This window comes from Oncorhynchus gorbuscha, linkage group LG06 (assembly GCF_021184085.1).
Source record: "Oncorhynchus gorbuscha isolate QuinsamMale2020 ecotype Even-year linkage group LG06, OgorEven_v1.0, whole genome shotgun sequence".
In the NCBI taxonomy this organism is placed as follows: Eukaryota; Metazoa; Chordata; class Actinopteri; order Salmoniformes; family Salmonidae; genus Oncorhynchus; species Oncorhynchus gorbuscha.
The window spans coordinates 90,659,268-90,677,026 of record NC_060178.1 but is presented as its reverse complement, the minus strand read 5'-3'; the positions used below and the strand labels follow the sequence as shown (position 1 = coordinate 90,677,026).

At 40.3% G+C, this 17,759-nt stretch overlaps 1 protein-coding gene across 1 annotated transcript in view; it reads left to right on the top strand.

Annotated features, from left to right (window-relative positions):
- LOC124037291 (choline O-acetyltransferase-like) overlaps positions 1-11,278 on the top strand; it is a 72,176-nt gene extending 60,898 nt beyond the window's left edge. The window contains exons 7-15 of the mRNA XM_046351992.1: positions 1,757-1,934; positions 2,115-2,284; positions 2,518-2,618; positions 2,908-3,036; positions 3,335-3,457; positions 3,694-3,835; positions 4,331-4,393; positions 4,913-5,050; positions 8,527-11,278. Of these exons, the coding sequence (XP_046207948.1) occupies positions 1,757-1,934; positions 2,115-2,284; positions 2,518-2,618; positions 2,908-3,036; positions 3,335-3,457; positions 3,694-3,835; positions 4,331-4,393; positions 4,913-5,050; positions 8,527-8,829 (1,347 nt within the window). The 3' untranslated portion in view covers positions 8,830-11,278. The remainder of the gene's footprint in view (positions 1-1,756; positions 1,935-2,114; positions 2,285-2,517; positions 2,619-2,907; positions 3,037-3,334; positions 3,458-3,693; positions 3,836-4,330; positions 4,394-4,912; positions 5,051-8,526) is intronic.
- The last annotated feature ends 6,481 nt before the right edge of the window (positions 11,279-17,759 follow it).

Genomic DNA, 17,759 nt, shown 5'->3' with positions numbered 1-17,759 from the left:
TAGTTAGCCTGCTACCGTATGGACCGTTGTACAGCAGAACTTTAGTTAGCCTGCTACCGTATGGACCGATGTACAGCAGAACTTTAGTTAGCCTGCTACCGTATGGACCGATGTACAGCAGAACTTTAGTTAGCCTGCTACCGTATGGACCGATGCACAGCAGAACTTTAGTTAGCCTGCTACCGTATGGACCGATGCACAGCAGAACTTTAGTTAGCCTGCTACCGTATGGACCGATGTACAGCAGAACTTTAGTTAGCCTGCTACCGTATGGACCGATGCACAGCAGAACTTTAGTTAGCCTGCTACCGTATGGACCGATGCACAGCAGAACTTTAGTTAGCCTGCTACCGTATGGACCGATGTACAGCAGAACTTTAGTTAGCCGTCTACCGTATGGACCGATGTACAGCAGAACTTTAGTTAGCCGTCTACCATATGGACCGATGTACAGCAGGGCTTTAGTTAGCCTGCTACCGTATGGACCGATGTACAGCAGAACTTTAGTTAGCCTGCTACCGTATGGACCGTTGTACAGCAGAACTTTAGTTAGCCTGCTACCGTATGGACCGATGTACAGCAGAACTTTAGTTAGCCTGCTACCGTATGGACCGATGTACAGCAGAACTTTAGTTAGCCTGCTACCGTATGGACCGATGCACAGCAGAACTTTAGTTAGCCTGCTACCGTATGGACCGATGCACAGCAGAACTTTAGTTAGCCTGCTACTGTATGGACCGATGTACAGCAGAACTTTAGTTAGCCTGCTACCGTATGGACCGATGCACAGCAGAACTTTAGTTAGCCTGCTACCGTATGGACCGATGCACAGCAGAACTTTAGTTAGCCTGCTACCGTATGGACCGATGTACAGCAGAACTTTAGTTAGCCGTCTACCGTATGGACCGATGTACAGCAGAACTTTAGTTAGCCGTCTACCATATGGACCGATGTACAGCAGGGCTTTAGTTAGCCAGCTACCGTATGGACAGATGTACAGCAGGACTTTAGTTAGCCTGCTACCGTATGGACCGATGCACAGCAGAACTTTAGTTAGCCTGCTACCGTATGGATTTATGCACAGCCGAACTTTAGTTAGCTGTCTACCGTATGGACCAATGTACAGCAGGACTTTAGTTAGCCAGCTACCGTATGGACAGATGTACACCAGGACTTTAGTTAGCTGTCTACCGTATGGACCGATGTACAGCAGGACTTTAGTTTGCCAGCTACCGTATGGACAGATGTACAGCAGGACTTTAGTTAGCCTGCTACCGTATGGACCGATGTACAGCAGGACTTTAGTTTGCCAGCTACCGTATGGACCGATGTACAACAGGACTTTAGTTAGCCTGCTACCGTATGGACCGATGTACAGCAGGACTTTAGTTAGCCTGCTACCGTATGGACCGATGTATAGCAGGACTTTAGTTAGCCTGCTACTGTATGGACCGATGTACAGCAGAACTTTAGTTAGCCTGCTACCGTATGGACCAATGTACAGCAGGACTTTAGTTAGCCAGCTACCGTATCGACAGATGTACACCAGGACTTTAGTTAGCTGTCTACCGTATGGACCGATGTACAGCAGGACTTTAGATTAATCTATTTTGAGGTCCTATAATAAAGCACATCAAATCAGATGTATGTTTTAACCTGTAAATATTCGAACACCTTTTCATGTTCATGACAAATTTCCGCTCGGGTACAATAAAATGAATCCTTTACCAAACCTTTTTGTATTTCCTCTTCTCAGTTCTTTGTGTTGGACCTAGTTGTAAATAAGAAAAAGCTGAAAGAAATGGACATCTTAACCCAGTTGGAGAAGATAGTGAAGATGGCGGAGAACTCAGAGGAGAGACAGCCTCCATTTGGTCTGCTGACGTCTGATGGAAGAACAGAATGGGCCCAGGCTAGAGAAGTGCTCATCAAAGGTTTCACCTCAGACACCTTACAGTCTGCATTATATCATAACTATAATAATAACACAGATATCAAGTAGTAATATCCTCATAGTAATAATTCAAAATAAATCTCGGCAAGACTATGAGAACACATATATTTGCATAAACTCACCTAGTCTGTCTGTCTCCAATCCTCCCTCCCTCCCTTAGATTCGGTAAACAGAGAGTCATTGGCTGTGATTGAGAAGTGTCTGTGTGTGTTGTGTCTGGACAACCCCAGTGGGATGGAGGTTGGGGATACCAGCCGAGCCCTGCTGATGCTCCATGGAGGAGGCCATGACAAGATGGGGGCGAACCGTTGGTATGACAAGCCAATGCAGGTAAGGCCATGCCAATGGCACCACGACCCGTATTCATACAGTGTCTCAGAGTCCGAGTGCTGATCTAGGACCAGTTTTTCCTTTTACAGAAGATAATACAGAATAAGATAATATGGATGGGGTTGACCTGATCCTATATCAACACTTATAAATAAAGGCCCTGGACCCGTGGAATGGAATAGAAAGAAGCGTAGACAGTTCCATGTAGGATGTGTAACCCTCCTCTATTTCAGTTTATTGTAGGGGAGGACGGAGTCTGCGGAACAGTGTGCGAGCACTCACCCTTCGAGGGCATTGTTCTGGTGGCATGTACTGAATACCTGATGAAATTTATGTAAGCAAAGGAACAAAACATGAATGCATCCTTATGGTGGTAGATTTATGTGGAATTGACAACTGGTATCCCCAAGGTTCTATTGTGGGTTCTGTGCAATATAGTTAACAGCCAGTTTATTACATTATACATCTTAAATCAGATCATTCACATTTACAGCTAATGTATTAATCAAATCAAATTGTATTATTTGAGGTCTGTCATAAAGCAGCATGCTGTTGATGAATAATACATTTATAAATAATAATACATGATTCTAAGGAAGTCATGTGACGTGCTCTCTCCACAGGACTGGAAGTCCCTCCAAGATGGGGAGGGCCACCAGCGTGTCGGAGCTTCCTACTCCTGCTAGACTGCTCTGGAAGACCACACCTCACATCCAGGACCTCTTGAAGGCCTCCGCTGAGAGATTACAGAGGTAAGACACACACACACACACACACACACACACACACACACACACACACACACACACACACACACACACACACACACACACACACACACACACACACACACACACACACACACACACACACACACACACACACACACACACACACACACACACACACACACACACACACACACACACACACACAGCATAGCCCTGCCATCTAGTAATCTACCCTTAATCTTACCCCCTCACTACAATAACCAATGCATTTTTGAATCCAAACGTTGTTTCTTATTCATCAATGTTTTATATTCCTCAGGCTGGTTAGAGATCTGGACATGGATGTGCACAAGTTTGAGGTCTATGGAAAAGAATTCATCAAGAAACAGAAGATGAGCCCAGATGCATACATACAGGTGGCTCTACAGCTGGCATTCTACAGGTACAGTACACCTGTATGAAATGTATCTAAAATAACATGTGGTTGGTTGCTTTGACAAATTATACTGTATCAGCACACTATTCATTTTAATACATTGTTTGCTAATTAAAGACAGTCATTTTAAAATAACAAAAACCTCAAGGAACTTTGTTTTGTTGGTCACACATAAAGTTAATTTATGAAAGTGTCTCCATTGATATACAGTAATTCTATATATTTTCTTTTCAATTTCTCAGATGCAATGGAAGGCTGGTGTCCACTTATGAAAGTGCATCTATCCGTCGTTTCCATGAGGGCCGGGTGGACAACATCCGCTCAGCTACCTCCGAGGCTCTGGCCTTTGTGAAGGCCATGACGGACGAGAAGGCATCTCTCTCTGTGAGTCATTTTTCTTACTTAGTCCCCCAATTACTGGGCTACTCCCATTATACTGTTCATCATGTCCTCTTAACTGGTGCCACCGCCTCCCTCCCACCAGAGTCGAGAGTCCGTTGTTCCAGCCACAAACACACAAGCAATGCACAGAAGTACACACACACACACACACACACACACACACACACACACACACACACACACACACACACACACACACACACACACACACACACACACACACACACACACACACACACACACACACACACACACACACACACACACACACACACACACACACACACACACACACACACACACACACACACACACACACACACAAAAGCAGCTGATACCTCTACATATTTCAAGCACAATCTCTCATATGACTCCTTGTCTCCTCTCATAACATGTTCAAAGTGGAGTAATCATATTTAGCTCATAAGACTTAATGTAATTATTTATTTATGATCTTGTTTGTATTACATTTTACAGGATTCTGAAAAGATGAAACAATTGTGGGATGCAATTAACGCCCAGACAAATTACACAATCACAGTAAGTGCAGATATTTGAATAAACTGTCCATTGCATAAGTCAATTTGATAAAGAGAAACATATTTTTCAAGGCCTAGATTCAATCAGATCAAGCATTAACCGCTGCTCTTGTGATCCTTGTCACGAAGCCACACCCGCCCCACTCGCATTAAAGGTTCAGAACAAGAGAGTGTAGCCTATATAGAAATAATGATGCGAAATTGAAAATCATTCAACTAAATAATGAGGATTTCTATCAGCCTAATCGAGGTGTAGATTACATCTCACATTCCAGTGTTCCAACTTGTAAACAAGGCTGCATGGGATTTCTCTTAATGCAACTCTGTGCTTCCAGTGGCAATGTCCGCTTTAGTTATAATGCCGGTAGCCGGTAGCCACTTTTTGATTTGACAGCTCTAACGCAGTTCCACCTCAGACACCGCCAAAAGCTATGCAGATGTTGGCTAAAACAGATCTGATTGAATTGGGCCCTAATTAGCTTAAATACATGGAGCACTAAGGGTTCTTGGTGTTTCACAGGCTATTACAGGGTTCGGAATAGACAATCACCTTCTCGGACTCAGAGAGATCGCACAAGAGCTCAAGATGGAGAGGCCGGAGATCTTCACAGATGAAACCTATGTGGCCAGTAACCAGTTCATTCTCTCCACCAGTCAGGTATACCCTCTAGTCATCACTTTGCTATGTGGCTATTGCTAGTGCAGCCATAATATATGCTATATAATATGTGCAATTTAGCAGACGCTTTTATCCAAAATCATGCATGCATACCTCTAATCTCAGTATTTGACAAGCAGCTAGATGACAATAATATTATTTCAACCAATTGTGTTATAACTATTTATTACATATATATATATAAATCATCTATGAAGTAATCAGTAACAGTTTATATAACTACTTATAAATCCCTAGTTAAAGTACACCTGAGTATACCTGAGTAGATGGCAGTGGCAATTTTAGCAATATTAACACTGAGCTAAACGCTAGAGCTGCCGCTTTCAAGAAGCGGGACACTAATCTGGACGTTTGTAAGAAATCCCGCTATGCCCTCTGATGAATCATCAAACAGGCAAAGTGTTAATAAAGGACTAAGATTGAATCCTACTACACTTGCTCTGATACTCGTCGGATATGGCAGGGCTTGCAAACTATTGCCAACTACAAAGGGAAACCCAGCCGCAAGCTGCCCAGCAACGTGAGCCTGCCAGACAGGCTAAATGCCTTTTATTCTCGCTTTGAGGCAAGCAAACTGAAGCATGCATGAGAGCCCCAGCTGTTCCGGACGACTGTGTGATCACGCTCTCCGTAGCTGATGCAAGCAAGACCTTTAAACAGGTGAACATTCACAAGGCCGCGGGGCCAGACGGATTACCAGGATGTGTACTCAGGGCAAGTGTCTTCACTGACATTTTCAACCTCTCCTTGACCGAGTCTGTAATGCCTACATGTTTCAAGCAGACCACCATAGTCCCTGTGCCCAAGAACGCGGAGGTAACCTGCCTAAATGACTACTGCCCTGTAGCACTCACGTCTGTAGCCACGAAGTGCTTTGAAAGGCTGGTCTTGGCTCAAACAACACCATCAACACCATCATCCCGGAAATCCTAGACCCACTCCGATTTGCATACTGCCCCAACAGATACACAAAGATAACACAATCGAAATTGCACTCCACACTGCCCTTTCCCATTTGGACAAATGAAACATATATGTGAGAATGCTGTTCATTGACTACAGCTCAGCGTTCAACACCATAGTGCCTACAAAGCTCATCACTAAGTTAAGGACCCTGAGACTAAACACCTCCCTCTGAAACTAGATCCTGGACTTCCTGGCGGGCCGCTTCCAGGTGGTAAGGCAAAAACACATCTGCCACGCTGATCCTCAACACGGGGCCCCTCAGGGGTGCGTGCTTAGTCCCCTCCTGTACTCCTAGTTCACCCACAACTGCGTGGCCAAACACGACTCCAACACCATCATTAAGTTTGCTGACGACACAACAGTGGCCTGATCACCGACAACGATGAGAGCCTATAGGGAGGAAGTCAAATACCTGGCAATGTAGTGCAAGGACAACAAACTCTACCTCAACGTGAGCAAGACAAAGGAGCTGATCGTGGACTACAGCTGCAACATCGAGAGCATCCTGACCGGTTGCATCACCTCCTGGTATTGCAACTGCTCGGCATCCGATCGTAAGGTGCTACAGAGGCCCAGTAGCAGTGTATGGCCCAGTACATCACTCGGGCCAAGCGTCTTGCCATCCAGGACCTCTATACTAGGTGTTGTTAGAGGAAGGCCCCAACATTTTTTAAAGACTCCAGTCACTCAATTCATAGACTGTTCTCTCTGCTACTGCACGGCAAGCGGTCCTGGTGCACCAAGTATAGGTCCAAAAGGATCCTTAGCAGCTTCTACTCCCAAGCCATAAGACTGCTGAACAATTAATCAAACGGCCACCCAAACTATTTGCATTAACCCCCCCCCCCCCACTGCTGCTACTCGCTGTTTATTATCTATGCCTAGTCACTTTACCCCGACCTACATGTACAAATTGCCTGAACTACCTTGACTAACCTGTACCCGCGCACATTGACTCCATACCGGCACCCCCTGCTGTGCTCACTTGAACAGGAAGGTGGCGCGGCGGTCCTTGTTGTGGGCAAATTTTGTCATCAAACTTTGTCATCAAAGTCTGGCATTCTCTGGATTTATGGTGCTTTCAAGACAAATGGGATATCTCAAAAAAAAACATGGTCGAATCATGATGTCAGTAATCTTCAGGTTGGAGCTCTAGAAAGAGGCGCGAGTTTCCGACTTCGGAATTCCCAGTTGGATGACCGTTCAAAACATATTTTCTCAGTCGGAACTTGTTTTTTTTCAAGTTTCCAGTTGTCTTGAATTCACTGAAGTCTGAGATTTCCCAGTTCTGAGTTTTCAGTTGTTTTAAACGTGGCAGAAGTCATGCTGGATTGACAGCATGGCCAATGTATTCAACCTTTTCTGGTCCATGGTGTTGCATGTGAATGTTTATCCTTTTAAGCTTGGAAAAGAGACCCTTAAACCCAGACTTGGACTACACACCCTCTCCACTGAGTAGCTGGCTACTGACTGCTTTGCAATGCTTGCAGTTAGCCCCTGATTCCTTCCAACCCATCATTGTTGAATTTGAATGTTTATGTTCAATAGCCGATGAGCACCGATACGTTTTATCTATAATTGTTCTTCAAATGACAAGGATTTGCCAGTAGATTGTCGACTTGATTTATGATAATGACTGCTTGTCAGCTAAGATTTTGAAAGTATTTTTAAATTTATTTAACCAGGCAAGTCAGTTTAAGAACAAATTCTTATTTTCAATGACAGCCTAGGAACAATGGGTTAACTGCCTGTTCAGGGGCAGAACGACAGATTTGTACCTTGTCAGCTCGGGGGTTTGAACTCGCAACCTTCCGGTTACTAGTACAACGCTCTAACCACTAGGCCACCCTGCCGTATGATGTTGACATGATCAGTCCAATCAAAGCTACGGTAGATTTCACGTCATTTTATCTGCATCCAATGATCTTGAGCTTTCTTGGATGGGCATTACCAATCCCTACACTCTGTGTTGTCCGCTGGCTGCCCCTCCACCACAGAAAGCAATGATCTAGGCTGAAACACCTGCATTTGGGAGCTGCCTTACACAAGAAAGCAAAAAAGAGACCCTTCTTGTATGCGTCTTTATTAACTGAATTATTATTTACATTGTTTACAAACTGATATGTGACACGTATTAATGCCAAAATAACATGCAAAACAGACAACAAAAGGGTGCCCCACCTGCCCTGAATAATGGGGCAGGTAGATGGGTATTAACCACGGGTAGATGGGTATTAACCACTGGTAGATGGGTATTAACCACTGGTAGATGGGTATTAACCACTGGTAGATGGGTATTAACCACTGGTAGATGGGTATTAACCACTGGTAGATGGGTATTAACCACTGGTAGATGGGTATTAACCACTGGTAGATGGGTATTAACCACTGGTAGATGGGTATTAACCACTGGTAGATGGGTATTAACCACTGGTAGATGGGTATTAACCACTGGTAGATGGGTATTAACTGGTATACATCCTCCTCAGGTCCCAACCACAGTGGAGATGTTCTGCTGCTATGGCCCGGTTGTTCCTAACGGCTACGGGTGCTGCTACAACCCCCAGTCAGACCACCTCCTCTTCAGCGTGACCAGCTTCCACGGTAGCACCGAGACCTGCTCGGCAGTGTTCATCAAGGCTCTAGACGAGGGCCTCGTAGAGATGAGGGATCTGTGCAGGAAGTGTAATAAGCCTCAGAGCAGCGCTGCTCCTGCTGCCTCGAAGGCGGTTGAGAATAACCAAGGAGCTGGCAGCAAGCTTCCAAGCACACTTCAGAAAACAGGGAAGTAATTCATACCAATGTAGCTTATGACGGCTTCAGAGTCACACTCAACTTCCGCCGCATCCCGGTATGTCGTAAAAGGAGCGTTAACTAGTTGTCCTGTGTGTATTTTCATGTTTGTGCAATCAGGTTTTTGTTTTAAGACTTATTCTCTCAATTCAATCAGAAAATATGAAGCCTTAACTATGTAACTATGTACATAAAACTAAGAGTTAATAATTTAGCTGTAATGACTACAAAGAATTAAACATGGAAAAAAACATAGTTGTAGACTCTCATTCATCATTGACACTGTGTGGGAGTCAAGACAGAGCAGAGATATCTGGTCTACTAATAGGAAACTAAAGCCATGCCTGCTATTTCAGCACTGTAGTGACGGACAGCTCCTCTTCACCGAGAGGATGAATGAACTAGCTCCTAAATGATCTCAGTGTATGTACGCTCAACATATATTCATCAGCTTTGTTGAAACAACTCCTAAATATATACCGGAATATACCATTATTCACATTTGTCATGCAAACAATCATATTGTAACTAATGGGATTAAAGTAAACTAGGTTTAAGATCGTCAATATAAGGACGATGACAAAAAGGGATTTCTATCAGGTGAAGTCTAAAGGATGACAGGCACTTTAATGTTCTATATTTTTTACTTATGTTTGTTAAGAAATTATATGAAATAAATGATATGTGAAGAATAACAGTTGACAGATATACAGGAGCTCATTGCTTGAGACAAAAAAATACTTCAATGATTCTTAATTCAGTAGCAACCGTTGCTATGTATCAGTATATTTGTGCTGTGAACCATATTTGTCATGTCCTATATGTGTGTATATGTGACGCAATAGTTTGAGTAATGAAAATGTCTGTGTTACCTTACTGCATCAGTTCAGTAGGATGAACTGAGCTTTACTCACTAAGTGGTGATAATGTGACGTGAATCATTGTGTGTATGTTTCTATAGTATACCAGTAGTAGTGTAGAAACATTAAGCATAAAATACAGTCATTCAAGGCTTTACTGTGCAATAATAAAATAGCTTACGCAGCAAGGCTTGCACATACAATTCATATGAAATCTATTCATTATCTTAGCTATTTTTGTTATTCAGCAATATTTTGGTCACAGTAGAATGTAGAATGTGTTAGAACATATAATACAGTAATGTCATCTCGTGTGTAATAGAGAAGTGTCTTATTGTAACAAGCAAAAACCGGCATGTTTTAGATGATGGTCTCATGTTCAAAACCTGTCAGTTTGTCCTTGTAAATGTTTCATTCCTATCACAAATATCGAAGTCAAGAGTGTTTAAATGTTAATTGTTGCTGTTACATGTTATTGTTGTTTTGTGTTAATAATGTATTTTGCTGGACATTTGAATGTGAACCAGGTGACAGCGCAAGTATTTTATCAGATGTACTTTTTCTCACTTTATACCTCACATAGTCACCCTATCCTCCTTTCTCTCTCTAGTTCCCTATGCATGCACAATGAGGAAAATAAGTCTTAGAAATGCACGTTAAGTGCACTTAAAAAAGCTTAAAAAGTGATAAAAAAGGTCTGCTTGTTGTTGTACCTGTATATGAGTCCATACAAAACATAAACAGATTTGCCTTAAACTTTTGACTGATATGCTTACAGTACAGTATTTCTAGAGGTATCTCCATAAGTATAGGTAGTAGAGATTATGTGCAGGATTGTCTCATACCGTTTCATCAAGTGGATGTGGTGATTCTGTGGAAGAAGAAATGTGTTACCTGTTTGTGTGACGTATGGAAATGAATAGGAATGTAGTAGTGGTGTTGATATGCTGGTTTTTGAGTTTCATATTTGGATTGCTTTCCTAATGGCACCCTTTTCCTTTTATATTGCACAACTTTTGACCAGGACTTTGCTCAAAAGTAGTGCACTATATAGGGACCATTTGGGATACAAACTTTATATATTGATAATGGTCTAATGTGTGTTTCCACTCATATTATGGAATCTAAGGCATTGATTGATACTGATTGCAGTAGCGCAGAATATCAGCATGATTCACATTTAAAGGCAAGGTTTCCCCTTTCGTGACGCCCTCTATTCACGGTAAACAATGCATGTCAGCTCAATCGGAAATTAACTTTACATTTCAACCACGCTACAATGCAGATCTTCAGTGCTACAGATTGAATCGAGCCCTAAGTACATGCTCATGTTATCGTTAGTGATAGGGACAGTACTGTAGTTTGTGCTGTATCAATTGTATTTATTTTATATAGTCAATTCAATTTTCACTGAATGCATACAAATCTAGTAAAACATTGAAAAGCTTATTTATTTTTGTAGTTAAATACATACATTTATTTTCATCCAAAAACCGATATGATATACACACTTGAATTGTATTGGAGATATTTATGAGAATATATTGTAACCTTTTGCTGTGTAGAGAATACTGCAATAAATAAAATGAATTCCAAAATATCACGAGGCTAGCTTCTCCTTGGAATAACACACTCAATTCCTAGGTCAATCCTCAGCTGTGAATGGGGGTGCAAGAGAGCGAGTGTATCCCAAATGACACCCTATTCCCTACGTAATGCTCTAACATGAAAGTACTGCACTCTATAGGGAATAGGGTGCCATTTGGGACAAACAAGGACACAATCCATTAAATATAAAGTGTATGGGAGTAGCCTACAGTATACTGTAGTAAGTCTCTAATGAACATCTGTGTCAACTGCCACAACAATTGGAGGTATAACAACCAACCTGTTTTGCCTGAGTCAATCTGTGTGTATTATAAGGTCACATCTCTAACCCATAGAAATATCAAAACTAGAATGGAGATCCATTCATTGGTATATTCAGAATGGCCGCCAGTCCACCCATCACAGAACATAGACTTGAATGGGTATCTCTATTCTACTCATTCAATTTCAATGTCTTACCCATTCCATAGACGGGTTGGTTGTTTTGCCACAAAACCTATGCGTGTACAACTATGGGGCAAAACAGACGAGGTTGGCTTAGATATTTGACAACATATAAACTATATTTAGTCTCAATGTTTATTGAAAACATAAATACATCTGCACAATGATCACTTGTTGTCTCTCAAATACATTGTTACAGTTGTTGGTTACTTAGCTAGCCAATATTAGCATTGACATGAAATCAGTCAAAACAAGACATGGTATAAAGACAAAGATAAAACAAGCTGAAACAAGCCACCTACGATTCCCTAAATGGCAGCGTCTTGTCATTGTTGCTAGCTATCTGATCGTTTAGAATCATAACAATACGCGGCTTGCGGCCACATCGATGCGCACTTTATTTTCGTGACGTTGTCAGCCAACCCGTCAAAACAGCAGACGGCTTAGTTCCACTGGCATCTGATTGGGTCTAAATTATTTTATGTGTGTAACGGCCATCGTTGGAATGAGGTGAGGACCAAAGCGCAGCGTGGTAAGTGTTCATCATATATTTAGTAAACCGAGAACACTAAACAAAATAACAAAGGCGAAACGAAACAGTTCTGAAACGTGACATACACATAACAGAAAATAATCACCCACCACTCAAAGGTGAAACCAGGCTACCTAAGTATGGTTCTCAATCAGGGACAACGATTGACAGCTGCCTCTGATTGAGAACCATACCAGGCCAAACACAAAAATCCCAAATTGTAGAAAAAAGAACATAGACTGCCCACCCCAACTCATGACCATGACCATACTAAAACAAAGACAAAACAAAGGAACTAAGGTCAGAATGTGACAATGTGAGAGAGCTACACACACTATGAAACTGTACCTCACATTAGCACAACAGCCAGGAAGCCTATGAGCTCTGGAGCTTTCCAGAGAACTATCTAAGTTGATATATTATATGACCGTCTTTCTCAACTCCAGTCCTTGAATACTAATGGGCTCCCAAGTGGCACGGTCTAAGGCACTGTGTTAGAGGTGTCACTAGAGATCCTGGTTCGATTCCAGGCTGTATCACAACTGGGTACATCTTTTTGTTGTAGTACATCCTGAATTGGGTAAATAATCTTTTTGGTACCGTAGGGTGGTGCACACACTTTTGTTGTAGTACATCTTTTTGTTGTAGCATTGTCCAGTGTCGGCTGTCATTGTAAATAATAATTTGTTCTCAACTGACTTTTCTAGTTAAATAAATCAAATCCCCCGAACAGCACACACTTTTGTTGTAGTACATCTTTTTGTTGAAGTACATCTTTTTGTTGTACTACATCTTTTTGTTGTACTACATCTTTTTGTTGTAGTACATCTTTTTGTTGTAGTACATCTTTTTTGTTCTTTAGTACATCTTTTTGTTGTAGTACATCTTTTTGTTGTAGTACATCTTTTTTTTGTTGTACTACATCCTTTTGTTGTAGTACATCTTTTTGTTGAAGTACATCTTTTTGTTGTACTACATCCTTTTGTTGTAGTACATCTTTTTGTTGTAGTACATCTTTTTGTTGTAGTACATCTTTTTGTTGTAGTACATCTTTTTGTTGTAGTACATCTTTTTGTTGTACTACATCCTTTTGTTGTAGTACATCTTTTTGTTGTAGTACATCTTTTTGTTGTAGTACATCTTTTTGTTGTAGTACATCTTTTTGTTGTAGTACATCTTTTTGTTGTACTACATCTTTTTGTTGCACTACATCTTTTTGTTGTAGTACATCTTTTTGTTGTACTACATCTTTTTGTTGTTTCTTTTTGTTGTACAGTACATCTTTTTGTTGTACTACATCTTTTTGTTGTACTACATCTTTTTGTTGTACTACATACATCTTTTTTTGTTACATCTTTTTTTAGTACATCTTTTTGTTGTACTACATCTTTTTTGTTGTAGTACATCTTTTTGTTGTACTACATCTTTTTGTTGTACTACATCTTTTTTTGTTGTAGTATCATCTTTTTGTTGTAGTACATCTTTTTGTTAGTACTACATCTTTTTGTTGTACTACATCTTTTTGTTGTAGTACATCTTTTTGTTGTACTACATCTTTTTGTTGTACTACATCTTTTTGTTGTACTACATCTTTTTGTTGTAGTACATCTTTTTGTTGTAGTACATCTTTTTGTTGTACTACATCTTTTTGTTGTATCTTTTTTTTAGTGTTGTACATCTTTTTTGTACTACATCTTTTTGTACTACATCTACATTTTTGTTGTAGTACATCTTTTTGTTGTACTACATCTTTTTTGTTGTAGTACATATTTTTGTTGTACTACATCTTTTTGTTGTACTACATCTTGTTGTTGTAGTACATCTTTTTGTTGTACTACATCTTTTTGTTGTACTACATCTTTTTTTGTTGTAGTACATCTTTTTGTTGTAGTACATCTTTTTGTTGTAGTACATCTTTTTGTTGTACTACATCTTTTTGTTGTAGTACATCTTTTTGTTGTAGTACATCTTTTTGTTGTAGTACATCTTTTTGTTGTACTACATCTTTTTGTTGTAGTACATCTTTTTGTTGTAGTACATCGTTTTGTTGTACTACATCTTTTTGTTGTAGTACATCTTTTTGTTGTAGTACATCTTTTTGTTGTAGTACATCTTTTTGTTGTACTACATCTTTTTGTTGTACTACATCTTTTTGTTGTAGTACATCTTTTTGTTGTAGTACATATTTTTGTTGTACTACATATTTTTCTTGTACTACATCTTTTTGTTGTACTACATCTTTTTGTTATACTACATCTTTTTGTTGTACTACATCTTTTTGTTGTAGTACATCTTTTTGTTGTAGTACATCTTTTTGTTGTAGTACATCTTTTTGTTGTAGTCCATCTTTTTGTTGTACTACATCTTTTTGTTGTACTACATCTTTTTGTTGTACTACATCTTTTTGTTGTAGTACATCTTTTTGTTGTACTACATCTTTTTGTTGTACTACATCTTTTTGTTGTACTACATCTTTTTGTTGTAGTACATCTTTTTGTTGTAGTACATCTTTTTGTTGTAGTACATCTTTTTGTTGTACTACAACAAATGCACAACTGATTCACCTTGTCAAGGATTTGATGATAAGTTGACAGGTGTAAATAGGTGTGCTTGTCCATGACCACAACAAAAGTATGTACTGTTGGGGGTACTGGAAGACCGGAGTTGGGAAACATTCAGATATGATACTGTATTTAATTATATACATTTTATGAATTTGTACAAATGACTACATAAAATGATGGATCTCAGTTGGTAGAGCTGCAAGCGCCATGCTCTACCAACTGAGCTGTTGACGAGGCAGCCGTTGACCAGTCCAGACAGACTTGGACAGGTTAGGATCCATGGATGTAGGAAGCCCACCTGTGGATGGGTGAGGTGGGAACATCAGTGCTGATCGGTGTCTGCCACGCAGCAGACAGAAAGACAGGCTCACCTGCTGACTGCTATTGACTGACTGGTGCTCAGAGCTGACCTCTACACTGTTGTTTACATCTCTCCCCTGTTAGGAGACAGGCTGATTATGTGGTTCTGTTATGAAACAGTGTTCTCGAGCAGAGTAGAGTAGAGTGGAGTGAAGAAGAGCAGCAGACTCATTTACTCAAAGCAACAAACAGAACTGTCAACATGGACAGGGACACATATTCAATACATGTGTCCCATGCCGGAATTGAACCATAACCCCTGCTGCTATTTGTATTTGTATTTATTATGGATCCCCATTCACACTCTTCCAGGGGTCTAGCAAAATGAAGGCAGTTTATACAATTAATTTTAATTTTAATATAATACCCATTTAAAAGCAAATGGGTACGGTTAGGTCCATCTCTGAGAGACATACACTGTTAATACAGTACAAGCCTATTCTATTCTATTTTATTCTTTTCTATTCTATTTTATTCTATTGTCTCAGACAGGATAGAAACTAGATGAGTTCAAATGCCCAGCCCACACACAGTACGTTCATAATGACCATTTATTCAATAGGCTGTCCTTTGTCATCATTTGTACAGTATTCAGCTCTAATGTTGCAGCAGCTGATCACCCTGTAGTTTGAATCACCTTCTCTAATTGAGCATTTGCACATGGATGAGAAATGATAGCCACAAGGAAACCATGAGTCCATTCAATGGGCAATTATCCTGTTTTATACCAACCAAAACTATAACTGTCATCTAAATATGTTGTTCAACTCCATTGATTTATGAATATGATTCAGAGCTTCAACAACAGTCATGATGTAGCCAGTCATCTCTGAAAAGCAAACTGAGCATGATGACATTTCTATTTCTTTCCGGAAATGAATCTAGATGAGCATCTCAAATGGCATACTGTATAGTGCACTTCTTTTGACCAGTGCTCTATGGGCCCTAGTCAAAAGTAGTGCACTAACTAGGGAATAGGGTGTCAGTTGGGACACACCCTAGATAGTAAACATTCTCACACCGTCGCCTTGTGTTTCAGTTATTCAGACAACTCAGTCAGTGACATTTAAAAGTAAATTCAAAGAAAATAATACTGTCTACCACACTAGACTGCCATTCTTAAAATCGTTCAATTAAGCCAGACTATGGCTGTCTGTTTTCCTCACTAAAGGATCTTGATAATAACCTTCCTGGCATTCATGAAGGAGCTGTTCTTGAGGAAGAGGTTCCTATCTGGCTAAGTTTTTATACAACGTCTCAGAGCCTAATTGGCCGAGAAGTGAAGGCCTATTAACTAATAGCTTTCTGTTACAGTTATATGCCAAGAGCTGAGTGAAGGGCTGCATCCCAAATGGCACCCTATTCACTATTTACTGCAGTATGGGTAAAGAAGTGCACTAAATAGGGAAAAGAGTGCCATTTGGGAAGCAGACCAGGTATTGTAATGTATCCCCACCTCAGAACTCAGATCTCAGAAGTCCATTTAAAAGGCATAGATAGACGTAAAGGTACTGATATGTACCTCTTGTCACTTTATCCAATCCTCCACAGACATTCTTAACCTGAAAAGTATTTGTTTTATTTTGACTGGTTGCTTTTAAGACTTGGACTACTTTGAAAGAGTTGTATTATTAATGTTGGCTATCGAATGGAAATTATACTGTATCCATATAAAGCATTGAAAATAAACCCTAGTAATGGTTGTGTGCTCAATCTTTCTGCACATGAATAACCAACAAGTGGGTGCTTTTTGTAAACTAATCACATCCCAAAAACAGATAAGGATAGGATTGGAAAATGTCGGTAACCTTCCCAAAATTACCAGGTTTTCCAGAAATTCTGATCGGAGGTATCTTTATTTCCAGCTTATAAAAAAAGTTATGGTAGAAGACATGATTTTCACAATGCGGCATTCTAATGTCAGAAAGATTCTCCTCAAACACTTATCTTCAGTGTATTACTATTACTATACTGTTTTTTAATTATATGGTTTGTCAAGAGGTAAAGCCTGAGATTCTCTTTCAATGTAATTTCATACTATACATTGTATCATGATTACTCCATTTTTAATGGCACCTATGCATTTATTTCCTTACAGTACCTAAACAAATATCTTCAACTGCATTTCAGCTCTAATCCAAATCATATTACTATAAATATATATAAACAGTGTTGGCAACACGTGATTCATATCCTCATCTTTCTAAACAGTGTTGGCAACACGTGATTCATATCCTCATCTTTCTAAACAGTGTTTGCAACACGTGATTCATATCCTCATCATAAAATCAATAACCAATTTGAGGGTTGACATTGTGGAGTGGTTCCAGATTGCAGGCCATGCTTAGACATGGGTGTAAATCTTAGCCTATTGTACGCTGTGCAGGACGAGGATGCCATTGGAGTGATTTATGCTTTTGTGTGCGTGTGTGTGTGTGTGTGTGTGCCGCAGCGTTTGGGCTCCTACTAAATGACCGGGGTTCATTTGAGTGGTCTACGAGGTGGATAGAGGCCCCTGGGTGACCAGCGGGAGGAGCTGGTTGGTAAAACAGCACGGTGTG